This window comes from Acipenser ruthenus, chromosome 37 (assembly GCF_902713425.1).
Source record: "Acipenser ruthenus chromosome 37, fAciRut3.2 maternal haplotype, whole genome shotgun sequence".
In the NCBI taxonomy this organism is placed as follows: Eukaryota; Metazoa; Chordata; class Actinopteri; order Acipenseriformes; family Acipenseridae; genus Acipenser; species Acipenser ruthenus.
The window spans coordinates 10,787,100-10,799,533 of record NC_081225.1 but is presented as its reverse complement, the minus strand read 5'-3'; the positions used below and the strand labels follow the sequence as shown (position 1 = coordinate 10,799,533).

The window sequence follows — 12,434 nt, the reverse complement described above, 5'->3', positions numbered from 1 at the left end:
AGTTCGTCTTCGTAACAACAGCAAGAGCTGAGCCCAGAATCCCGACAGACGTGCTTGGAGTCTGTTCTGTTGTATAGAAGGCAACCTCTAGGGGCAGGGTAGAACACTCTGGGAACTTGTGGACAGAACTGAGGGACTGGGAGGGAGGGAAGCAGTATGGTCTAGTGATTAGAGATGAGGGACTGGGAGGGAAGCAGTGTGGTCTAGTGGTTTGAGCTGAGGGACTGGGAGGGAGGGAGGCAGTGAGATCTAGTGGTTAGAGCTGAGGGACTGGGAGGGAGGGAGGCAGTGTGGTCTAGTGGTTACAGCTGAGGGACTGGGAGGGAGGGAGGCAGTGTGGTCTAGTGGTTAGAGCTGAGAGACTGGGAGGGAGGGAGGCAGTGTGGTCTAGTGGTTAGAGCTGAGAGACTGGGAGGGATGGAAGCAGTGTGGTCTAGTGGTTAGAGCTGAGGGGACTGGGAGGGAGGCAGTGTGGTCTAGTGGTTAGAGCTGAGGGACTGGGATGGAGGGTAGCAGTGGTTTTGTGTTGTGTTTTGTATCAGAGAGACCCTGTCTGGTTGTAGCGCACACTGTTTTGTGAGCAATCCTCCTGCCAGTCTCGTCTCACACACACACACACACACACACACACACACACACACACACACACACACACACACACACAAGCAGCTCATGAGCAGCAAGGGGGCTTTGGGATTGCGGCAAAACTTGGTTGCCATGGCGACGGGAAAGGGAGCTGAGCCGAGCTCACCTGGGATTTGGGGCTTCTCCGCAGCGTCTGAATTATTTTTCAGGGACCGCTGGCCACCCTTCAGAGTCTGAGAGAGAGAAAGAGAGAGAGACAGAGAGATGGGTTTGTGTGGAGTTTCAAACGCCATTGATCCACCACACACTGCAAAGAGTCTAGAGCCTTCTAAAACCCGGGAGGGTGTTTCAAACCCCCGCTGTGGCCGGGGGGGGGGGCTATCTGTTGTTTCTCATGTTCTAATGAATGCAGGTGCGCCAGCATTTCAAGTGGTTAACATGTACCAGCCAAGGCTTCCAAATCCAGTCTCGTACCTTTTAAAAGCACAGGCATTATTACCACAGCCCCCTGTTCTTGTGCTGTTCATCAATTACCCAACAGACCACAATCAGCTGTTTCTTCCTGGTAGCAAATCGCTTTCTTCATGGCAGCTTGGATTAATGTGGATCACTTGTGTTGAAAGGTAGCTCTGATCTTCCCACACTAAACCAATCCCGTTCGGATCTGTAGCATTAGAATGCACTGCCCTGCCGTGCAGAATCGCTGCTTCATTTGCCACAGGAAATGGATTTCTGCAATGTTGACGTTGTATATATTATTTTTCTTCCCCTACAGATTTTTCTTGAAGTTCTTCCTCAAGTGCAACCAGAACTGTCTGAAGACAGCAGGGAACCCGCGAGACATGCGGCGTTTCCAGGTACGCCTGTCTGTCTGTCTGCCTGCCTGTCTGTCTGTCTGCCTGCCTGCCTGCCTGTCTGTATCCCCATCTATCTGCTTTATCTGTCTAACCATCTGTCTTTCTAAGCTTTTACTAAGGGATCCCGCAGTACACTTTGAGAAGGGGGCTGGTTCATTATCTTCTCTGTGCTTTGAGAAGGGGCTGGTTCATTATCTTTGTGTTTTACTACACTGTGCTGTGCTTTTACCAGGGGGATACCACAGTAAGTGTGTGTGAGGTTTTTTTCCAGGGGAGTTGTCTGAGGGGGGGAGTGAGACAGGAAATGGATAGAGGTGTTTCAGGAAGTTGTCAAGAGTTGAGTGATTGGCTCCAGATGCAGAGGTCAGGCTCCGTGACCCAGGAAGTGGTCACTAGGGAGACTCCCGCCTCACTTCCTCTACCATTCAGCACCAGAAGATCGAATCTGTTTTCTTTTCCCAGATTTCATGTTTTTGTTAACTCCTTCATGGCAGTATATGATTAATATAGACTAAACCTCACTGACTCCCTCACAGCTCTAATCACTAGAGCCACACTGCCTCCCTCCCTCCCAGTCCCTCAGCTCTAACCACTAGACCCCACTGCCTCCCTCTCAGCCAGTCCCTCAGCTCTAACCACTAGACCCCACTGCCTCCCTCCCTCCCAGTCCCTCAGCTGTAACCACTAGACCCCACTGCCTCCCTCTCAGCCAGTCCCTCAGCTCTAACCACTAGACCCCACTGCCTCCCTCCCTCCCAGTCCCTCAGCTGTAACCAATAGACCACACAGCCTCCAAGTCTCTTAGCATTTTATCTTGCTATACATGTCATTACTACAGTACAGTATACTGTACCACATCTCTCAGTGGTTTGCAGTGTTTTTACTAGGGGATACTGCAGTAAACTTTATATTCTCATTTCACACCAATCCCATTCTTCTTTACAACAAGCAGCACTCGTCCAATGGGTGCTGAGGTGAAAGGTCAGGGAGGTTGTGAGTGGGCCGCTCCACCCAATCCCCAGCCTCGGCCCTTCCTGGGCCTCTGGTTCACGTTAACGCTGGTAATGGGTCGATGATTTGATCTGGTGAGCAGCGAGAGGGGCGAGGGAGGTGGAGGAGCATTGTATTCCAAGGATTACATTATTTCCACAATTTATCAAAAGATAATTGCTTCCATGTGTGGAGCGGTCATGGCTGATCCCTTCTCCCGCACACCCACGGTTCTTGTTTCTGGCAGGGAAGGGAAGGGAAAGGAAGGCAGGTCTGGATTAATGATAGACTGGGGAGAGGACTGGGGAGAAGACTGTACAGGCTTTGACAGAGGGCTGATCACAGGCACTCACTGGACAGGTGCTTCCTTCTGCAGGAATGCATGTGTTGAGGTCTCAGTGTTGACTTCTGAAGATTTTCACCCTCAATGCAAGTTCTCTGAAGGAACTGGAGGCTGGTAACCGTGACGATGGGTCACGTATCCCTCCAGTTCAATGTAAAGGACTCGCTTTGAAACAGTGGCATCATGTGGAAGTACAGTTTATCGACAGTGTTGTGGCAGGTGTTTCTGATTTGACGTCAAACCCTTGCTGTGATGTTTTTTTCCAGAATCTCTTTTCAAATTGTTCCCTCATTCGTCTCGGAGTCCCTGTGCTTTACACTGACTATCTCAGATGAAGCACACTTGCCTGGGCTCTACCACTCTCCACAATTGTGCTTCTCTTCAGTTTCCATCTCTTCCCCATGTTTCCCATTCTTTCACCAATGGGATTTACAGTGTATTAAAGAGCATGCCTTGTATTGCTTCAATCCTATTTGCAATGCTCCTGTGAGCTGTGGGCACTAACCTCCGGTCTGTGTGTGCTGCCCCCTGCAGGTGGTCCTCTCCACGACGGTCAATGTGGACGGTCATGTCCTGGCGGTGTCCGACAACATGTTCGTCCACAACAACTCAAAGCACGGACGACGCGCCCGGAGGCTTGACCCCTCGGACGCGACAGAGCCTGGCATGGAGTACGGTACGGACACGCGCCCTTCAAACACACGGCACGCACACGCATGCGCACACGCTCCCTCCAAACACATGGCACGCACATGCAGGAACACAGAGACACGCGCGATTTCAGTCCCGCAAATTGTAAAACCTTTTTTTTTCCTCTGTTGTGTGAACAGTTTTTAGCTCCTTCTAAATGAACTCTATGTATGCTCGACCGTCTGCGTCCTTGTGACTCTCACATCTCTCTCTCTCTCTCTCTCTCTCTCTCTCTCTGGTCCTGCAGCCACGCCCTGTATCAAAGCCGTCAGTCCTAGCGAGGGCTGGACAACAGGAGGCGCCATGGTCATGGTCATTGGAGAGCACTTCTTCGATGGGCTTCAGGTGGTCTTCGGGACCATGCTGGTCTGGAGTGAGGTGAGGGGACCGAACGGAGAGCGAGCAGGGGGCAGAGGGGGGCTCTAGCGCAGTGCTGGGGCAGCTAAACTTCATGCTAGTGCTTCGGGGTGGGGGGTGGGGGTATAGTATATTCTGTCAAGATGTGAGATTTTTGTCCGTGTGCACTGATCGGAATTCACGCTGGGAAAGGGTGTCAGACGCCTTCCTGGTGAAATACAGCCCCAGATTGCAAAGGAAGGGCGACCCTTGACCCCAGCTCCCGTTTCCTTCCCATGTGAATGCATTTCATTGCGAGAGGCGGTCAGGTGACTGGCTTGCAGACTCGACACACACATTCCTGCATCGCCTTCCAGGAATCCCAGTCTAATCCCAGTGACCCTAGCTAGCAGAACCAGCAGCAGACCACAGCATTACCAGCTACCCATAATGCACCGGGAGCAGATACTGCACCGTCCTGATACGGCAGCACACTGTCTGTCTGGTGCTGATAGGGGACCGTGGGACTGCAGTGTGGATTGTGTGTTCATGCCATTGTAATGTGCCATTGGACCATTCTACTGATGCCTATCAGTACAGCAGATCAGAGAAAGTCTCTTGAATGGAGACGGATTGTTTGAATGCTTCTTGCTGTGTTGCAGCTGATCACGCCCCATGCCATTCGCGTGCAGACCCCTCCCCGGCACATCCCTGGAGTGGTGGAGGTGACCCTGTCCTACAAGTCCAAGCAGTTCTGCAAGGGGGCGCCAGGCCGCTTCATATACACAGGTGAGCTCCTCCAATCACTGCTCTGATCAAATGCACAGCCTCCACCGCAGGATGCACTGGGCTTGCAAAGGGATGTTCGTTTATAAGTGTCTTGGCCGTGTATCTCGATTTCAAGCAACTTCACAAGCCAGAGGCACAGAGACACTAAAATGACTTCCTCCAGTCAAAGCTGTCTCAAAATACATCTTTCCCATCGAAAAATATGATGGCGTAACAGATTAGGTAAGAGTTACTGGCATGTACTTTAAATGCCACTGGACTAAGAGCTGGCCTGCTCTTACCAGCCAGTGACCCCCAGGACTATTTCAATACAAGTGAATGAGAGAGGGATCTTGAATAAGCAGCCATCTGTCCTAAGCAGACACACATGTCCATGTATCGAGAGAGCACGGACTAGATCCTTAAGTGTGGGGCTTTTTTAATCAAGGGTCTGTGACACAGTCTGCGTTCCAAGGGAAGATTTCCAACAGTGATTGATTAGCTCCAGGATCTTCAGTGAGGGCAGCAGGGAGGCCCTGTGTATGACTGAGCTGCGCCGGCTCCCCCAGAGAAGTGTCAGCTCTCGGGTGAGATCTCCGGGCTCGCTGCTCTCTTGAAGCTTCCTCTGCCTGGTCCTGCTGGGATTCAGCAGCCAGCTTTGCGGTCTGAAAAAGTGTAACATTACACTGGAGCAGAGCCCCCAGAGCAAGACTGAGGTCTGTGTGCTCAGGGCTCTCCGGGGACTGGGATAACTGTGTGGGGGGAAGGGAGGGGAGGGGAGGGGAGGGGAGGGGAGAGGGGAGGGGAGGGGAGGGGAGGGGAGAGGGTTAAAGGAGAGGGAGTGATGTCTTTCCTCTTTCATGAGCTTTAATAAACCAATGCATGTGGAAATGGACCCTGCCATTGTACTGCTGGTTCACAGAACACCAGTAACAGGGTGCTTCTAGTAAACACCTGGACTTCCTGTTTCTCCTCAGCCCTGAACGAACCCACCATTGACTACGGCTTCCAGCGTCTCCAGAAGGTCATTCCCAGACACCCAGGAGACCCAGACAGGCTGGCCAAGGTGAGAGGACCCCTCCCCTCACACGACCCCCACCCTGACTCCCTGAGGACAGCCTCCCCTCACACTACCCCAAACTTTTCTAAGGGTTACTATACTGTATAGTAGTTGAATGCAGTTCTGAACTCTCTTGGCGTTTAAGAAAAATAAAAACGTTTCTCTGGGTCAAAAGTAACCCGTGGTCCAGTGAAGGGAGGAACCCTGAGTGTGGTTCAGCACCTTGGACAGCTCTCGTGGGACTGCCCTCGTACCGTACGTGCTGCAGACACACCCCACTGGACATCCACTGGAGCCACGTGGCTCTCTCTAGACAGCAAGACTCGGGACTCCACTGTGCTCCTGTTAACTTTGCTCCCCTGTGTTTGTGTCTCTGCAGGAGATGCTTCTCAAGAGAGCTGCTGACCTGGTGGAGGCTCTGTATGGAAACGCACAGAGTAACCAGGTAGCTAACTGCCTGTCTGTCTGTGTCTCTCTCTCTCATTCTGTTTTAGTCTCTCTCTCTCTCTCTCTCTCTCTCTCTCTCTCTCTCTCTCTCTCTCTCTCTCTCCCTCTCTGTCTCAAAAGCTCTCAACTTTTTCTGTCTCCTGTTTTCTCACTTTCCCTCTCTGTCTCTGATGTTCACTCTCTCCTCTCTCTCAGTCCCTAACCCTCTCTCACTCTCTCTCTAAATCTCTCCCCCTCTCTCAGTCCCTAACCCTCTCTCACTCTCTCTAAATCTATCTCCCCTCTCTCAGTCCCTAACCCTCTCTCACTCACTCTATCTCTCCCCCTCTCTCAGTCCCTAACCCTCTCTCACTCACTCTATCTCTCCCCCTCTCTCAGTCCCTAACCCTCTCTCACTCTCTCTATCTCTCCCCCTCTCTCAGGACATGCTGTTGAAGCGTGCAGCAGATATCGCGGAGGCTCTGTACAGCGTCCCTCGCTCTCACAGTCAGCTCCAGGCCCTGCCCAGCTCCCCGGCCCACGGCAGTGTCATGGGGCTCAACTCCTACAGCAGCCAGCTGGGGGTCAGCATCGGAGATCCCAGCCAGAACGGGCAAGGTAAGCCCTCCAATCTCTGGGTGTGTGCCATAGTCCAGCGGGATCACGCAGTAACCTGCCTCTGTCTCTGTGTCAGCTGGGGATTAAAGATAAACCCTGTTTAATGCTGTAATACTTACTTCCATGCTGGCGGTAATCCCTGAGCGTGCAGAGTTTATAACAGCTAATCCGCACTTCAGGAGAGTCAATGCAAGGTATGAAAAGCCCAATATGTAACCCTTCTTGTTTCTTGCTGCTCCAGGTTACATCCGGAACACCAGCAGCCTGTCCCCGCGTGGCTACCCCTCTGCCTCCACGCCCCAGCAGGGTGGCTACGGCAGTGCGGGCGGGATGAACGGGTACAGCACGGTGCCCATGTCCTCGCTCGGAGTGCCAGGCTCGCCAGGGTTCACCAGCGCCTCCCCCACAGCCTCACCCTACGGAAGTGAGTCTCATCTCCACCCTGAGGAGGCACAAGCTCGGGCTGCATTGGATTGCCTTGTTAGCAGCTGTGTTTTATGCAGTGTTGTGGATTGCTTTGTTAACGGCTGTGTTTCCCTTCGCGTGTCTCCCTACAGTCATGCCCTCCAGCCCCACAGTGCCCGGCTCTGGCGGCGCCTCCATGTTGCCCTTCTCCTCCTTCCCCTCGGTCAAGCAGAAGAGTGCCTTCGCGCCAGTCATCCGCCCGCAGGGCTCCCCCTCCCCAGCCTGCCCAGGCGTCGGGGGCAACGGCTTCAGAGGTAATCATAAAAGTCTGTATCATAAAAGTTTGGCCATAGCTGTATAGCCCCCTGCCCTCCCCCTCACTTTCCCATTCTTTTCCTAAACAGTTTCTCTCTCTTGTTGTGTTTGATGGTGTGGGAGTGTGCGGGTGTCTGGTTGCTAGTTGTCAGCACTCAGTACCCCAGGGGAGTCTGCCTGAAGCTGGCAGCTATGAGAACCCAGCCCCCTTCCCCCCTTCCACCCCTCACACTCACGCAGACAGGATGGGGAGTCACTGGGGCTCCTGCCCTGTGGGGCAAAGCTCTTACTCCCCTTTCACTAACCCCACCGGGATCGCCCTGCAGAAACCCTGGCTAGCAAAACCATCAGCAGACCACAGCATTACCAGCCATGGCATCACAATGCATTGAGAGCAGATACCGCACAGTGCAGTGGACCTGATATATGGCAGCACACTGTCTGTCTGGTGCTGATAGGGGACCATGGGACTGCAATGGAACAGCGTGTGCTGTGTGAACATGCCATTGTGATACCACTGTCCCAAAGAACCACCTGTAAATTAATTAACAACAACAGCAGCAACATGCTAACTGTCCCTCAACCCCTCACCTCTCCCTCTCCCTCACCTCTCCCTCTCCCTCTCCCTCACCTCTCCCTCTCCCTCTCCCTCAACCTCTCACCTCTCCCTCTCCCTCTCCCTCTCCCTCTCCCTCTCCCTCAACCTCTCCCTCTCCCTCTCCCTCAACCCCTCACCTCTCCCTCTCCCTCTCCCTCTCCCTCTCCCTCTCCCTCTCCCTCTCCCTCACCTCTCCCTCTCCCTCAACCTCTCACCTCTCCCTCTCCCTCTCCCTCTCCCTCACCCTCAACCCCTCACCTCTCCCTCAACCCCTCACCTCTCCCTCAACCCCTCACCTCTCCCTCTCCCTCACCTCTCCCTCTCCCTCTCCCTCAACCTCTCACCTCTCCCTCTCCCTCACCTCTCCCTCTCCCTCTCCCTCTCCCTCTCCCTCTCCCTCAACCTCTCACCTCTCCCTCTCCCTCACCTCTCCCTCTCCCTCTCCCTCTCCCTCTCCCTCTCCCTCTCCCTCTCCCTCAACCCCTCACCTCTCCCTCTCCCTCACCTCTCCCTCTCCCTCTCCCTCAACCCCTCACCTCTCCCTCTCCCTCACCTCTCCCTCTCCCTCACCTCTCTCTCTCCCTCTCCCTCTCCCTCTCCCTCTCCCTCTCCCTCTCCCTCAACCCCTCACCTCTCCCTCTCCCTCACCTCTCCCTCTCCCTCTCCCTCAACCCCTCACCTCTCCCTCTCCCTCACCTCTCCCTCTCCCTCACCTCTCTCTCTCCCTCTCCCTCTCCCTCTCCCTCTCCCTCTCCCTCTCCCTCTCCCTCTCCCTCAACCCCTCACCTCTCCCTCTCCCTCACCTCTCCCTCTCCCTCTCCCTCAACCCCTCACCTCTCCCTCTCCCTCTCCCTCTCCCTCTCCCTCTCCCTCTCCCTCTCCCTCAACCCCTCACCTCTCCCTCTCCCTCAACCCCTCACCTCTCCCTCTCCCTCTCCCTCACCTCTCCCTCTCTCTCTCCCTCTCCCTCTCTCTCTACCTCTCCCTCTCTCTCTCCCTCTCCCTCTCCCTCTCCCTATCCCTCTCCCTCTCCCTCTCCCTCAACCTCTCACCTCTCCCTCTCCCTCTCCCTCTCCCTCTCCCTCTCCCTCTCCCTCTCTCTCTCCCTCTCCCTCTCCCTCTCCCTCTCCCTCTCCCTCTCTCTCTCTACCTCTCCCTCAACCCCTCACCTCTCCCTCTCCCTCTCCCTCTCCCTCTCCCTCTCCCTCTCCCTCTCCCTCTCTCTCTCCCTCTCACCTCTCCCTCTCTCTCTCCCTCTCCCTCTCCCTCTCCCTCTCTCTCTCCCTCTCACCTCTCCCTCTCCCTCTCCCTCTCCCTCAACCCCTCACCTCTCCCTCTTCCTCACCTCTCCCTCTCCCTCTCCCTCAACCCCTCACCTCTCCCTCTCCCTCTCCCTCTCCCTCTCCCTCTCCCTCTCCCTCTCCCTCAACCCCTCACCTCTCCCTCTCCCTCACCTCTCCCTCTCCCTCTCCCTCAACCCCTCACCTCTCCCTCTCCCTCACCTCTCCCTCTCCCTCTCCCTCAACCCCTCACCTCTCCCTCTCCCTCTCCCTCTCCCTCTCCCTCTCCCTCTCCCTCAACCCCTCACCTCTCCCTCTCCCTCACCTCTCCCTCTCCCTCTCCCTCAACCCCTCACCTCTCCCTCTCCCTCTCCCTCTCCCTCTCCCTCTCCCTCTCCCTCAACCCCTCACCTCTCCCTCTCCCTCACCTCTCCCTCTCCCTCTCCCTCAACCCCTCACCTCTCCCTCTCCCTCTCCCTCTCCCTCTCCCTCTCCCTCACCTCTCCCTCTCCCTCTCCCTCTCCCTCTCCCTCTCTCTCTCCCTCTCCCTCAACCCCTCACCTCTCCCTCTCCCTCTCCCTCTCCCTCTCCCTCACCTCTCCCTCTCCCTCTCCCTCTCCCTCTCCCTCTCCCTCTCACCTCTCCCTCTCTCTCTCCCTCTCCCTCTCCCTCTCCCTCTCTCTCTCCCTCTCACCTCTCCCTCTCCCTCTCCCTCTCCCTCTCTCTCTCCCTCTCCCTCTCCCTCTCCCTCTCCCTCTCTCTCTCCCTCTCACCTCTCCCTCTCCCTCTCCCTCTCCCTCTCCCTCTCCCTCTCTCTCTCCCTCTCACCTCTCCCTCTCTCTCTCCCTCTCCCTCTCCCTCTCCCTCTCTCTCTCCCTCTCACCTCTCCCTCTCCCTCTCCCTCTCCCTCTCCCTCTCCCTCTCTCTCTCCCTCTCCCTCTCCCTCTCCCTCTCCCTCTCTCTCTCTCTCTCCAGCCATGACCGGTCTTGTTATCCCTCCAATGTAAGAGACCTCCCCTCCTCCCCCTATCCCCTCTGACGGCATGACAGTGGAACCCCAAAACGGGAGGCCCCCTCCGATTGAACCCTGGATTCAGGACTCCCCCATTTTGGGATTTTTAACTTGATCCTCGAGCCTGGTACAAACTGTATGGATAAACACACCGGGAGACTGGAGGGGTCCCTGTAGCTAACCTGGCAGAAACGACACGGGGAGAACAAGCTAATGCTTCTGTCCAAGCGGACAAAGCAGCACGAAGCTGCTGTCCATCCACACAGGGGACTGCGAGACGATTCAGGGGGTCTGTCTCTTAACTAAAGGGATGTGGAGCAATTCTCTCGACTCGCAAACACACACAGGAACCGAACAAGAGCAGCAGACTTGAAGCCGCAGAGATCTGAGCATTTTACCAGCTGGTATCAGGACATTATTTCACCCAGGAAACTGCAAAGACACGAGTTAAGCTTTCTGCTCTGTTTTACAAACTCTTATTTGTGAGGAACTGAGACGGGATCGGACCGACAGACAGACACGCTCAGAACCCAAGCACGGCGTTTGCTGCCCCTTTGTCCATTATTTAAAAATGATACTATTTAACTTATTATTATAGTTAGAGTAAGGCATAATATAAACCCATTTGTTCTCCATTTTTGTACTATTATTATTATTATTATTATTATTATTATTATTATTATTATTATTATTATTATTATTATTATTATTATTATTATCTTGCTGAATAGTTCTCTCCCTATATAAAAATAAGAATTACAAGGGGAAAAAAAGTGAGATGTGAAAAGTTTTCAAAAGCAAAACTATTTCGGCAAAATCTAATTAGGAACTGTTAGAATAAACTGAGGGGGCGGCCCTACTGTGATTTGTTAAGCACCTGATTCATCAGACGACTAAAGGAGAGCTAAACAGGGTTAAATCCCACCTTCTATTATAGAATTCATTCAGAAAGCTGCTCTGGCAGCGGATTCTAATCTATAATGTAAAAAATGATTTATTAAAATAAAATCAAACAATATGTTGCAAGTATGACATTATTTGAAAGCTTAGCGGCCCTTTAAAAGCTGGCTGATCTGAACAGTATTTTCATTTATTAGTGTGTTTACACTTCCGTGTGTTTGAGATTTTTATACCCAGCTGCGCTGGTCTCTGCTTATCATGTTCTCATGTCTCTAGCCCTCACTGCTTTGAGATGACGATGCATAAGGGACTTTTCAGTATTTTGTTTTATTGTTTCATTTTTAATTTTATTTTCAGTTTCATTTTATTTATTTTTTCCGCTGCACACTTTTTTAAATATGCATGGTTTCTAAACCACCTTTTTATATATACAGTATATATATTTTTTTGTGAAAATATAATTATTTTTAATTTTGTATAGACTTTGGTATTTCTATTGTATTTTTGGTTTGTTTGCATTATTTTTAAGTTTCTACTATATCCCTACAGTCGCTACACAGTAAAGGGTTCTGTTAAAAATATATATATATACAAATATTATCAATGATATAACGAAAATGCAGCTAATTTTATATGATTTTATTATTTCAAAACATGCTCAACAGTAGGAAGAAAAACTGTCAAATGTACAATTTGAAGTCATGAAACGTAAATGATCTGAATCATTTTCGAATAAAAAAAAAACATTCATACTGTAGGGTGGAGAGTATTTATTTAATATGTGTAATAAACAATAAGCAATCATTCCTGGTGTGATAATCTACCGTGCACAGTTAAACTAGGCATTAGTCCTACATTTCCATCAAGCTGTGGCCAAGAGTTTTGCATCACCCTATAGAATTAACTAGTTTTGCTTCATAAAGTCAAATAAAACCTGCTGAATAATGTATTGTATTGAATTGCATACCGCATTGTAGTGTATATATATATATATATATATATATATATATATATATATATATATATATATATATATATATATATATGTCAAGCCTAAAATTCTAGGTGATGCAAAACACTTTTTAAAACTCGCTGTGTGGCTTCAAAAGGACCCCCAATCACTATTCTCTCTGAGTGTAGCTGGTCCTCTCCAGAGTGCAGTCAGTAACGCCAATACTCTGCCCCTAGTGGACGTCAGAAATACTGCATTTGCTGTACCCTGTATTTCTAATCTACTTCACTCCTGGTCTT

At 51.9% G+C, this 12,434-nt stretch overlaps 1 protein-coding gene across 1 annotated transcript in view; it reads left to right on the top strand.

Annotated features, from left to right (window-relative positions):
- LOC117397925 (transcription factor COE2) overlaps positions 1 to 11,891 on the top strand; it is a 33,721-nt gene extending 21,830 nt beyond the window's left edge. Inside the window, exons 7-16 of the mRNA XM_059008623.1 lie at positions 1,361 to 1,442; positions 3,310 to 3,451; positions 3,713 to 3,843; positions 4,464 to 4,590; positions 5,547 to 5,635; positions 6,009 to 6,074; positions 6,499 to 6,673; positions 6,915 to 7,097; positions 7,231 to 7,392; positions 10,247 to 11,891. Of these exons, the coding sequence (XP_058864606.1) occupies positions 1,361 to 1,442; positions 3,310 to 3,451; positions 3,713 to 3,843; positions 4,464 to 4,590; positions 5,547 to 5,635; positions 6,009 to 6,074; positions 6,499 to 6,673; positions 6,915 to 7,097; positions 7,231 to 7,392; positions 10,247 to 10,278 (1,189 nt within the window). The 3' untranslated portion in view covers positions 10,279 to 11,891. The remainder of the gene's footprint in view (positions 1 to 1,360; positions 1,443 to 3,309; positions 3,452 to 3,712; positions 3,844 to 4,463; positions 4,591 to 5,546; positions 5,636 to 6,008; positions 6,075 to 6,498; positions 6,674 to 6,914; positions 7,098 to 7,230; positions 7,393 to 10,246) is intronic.
- Positions 11,892 to 12,434: the final 543 nt, after the last annotated feature.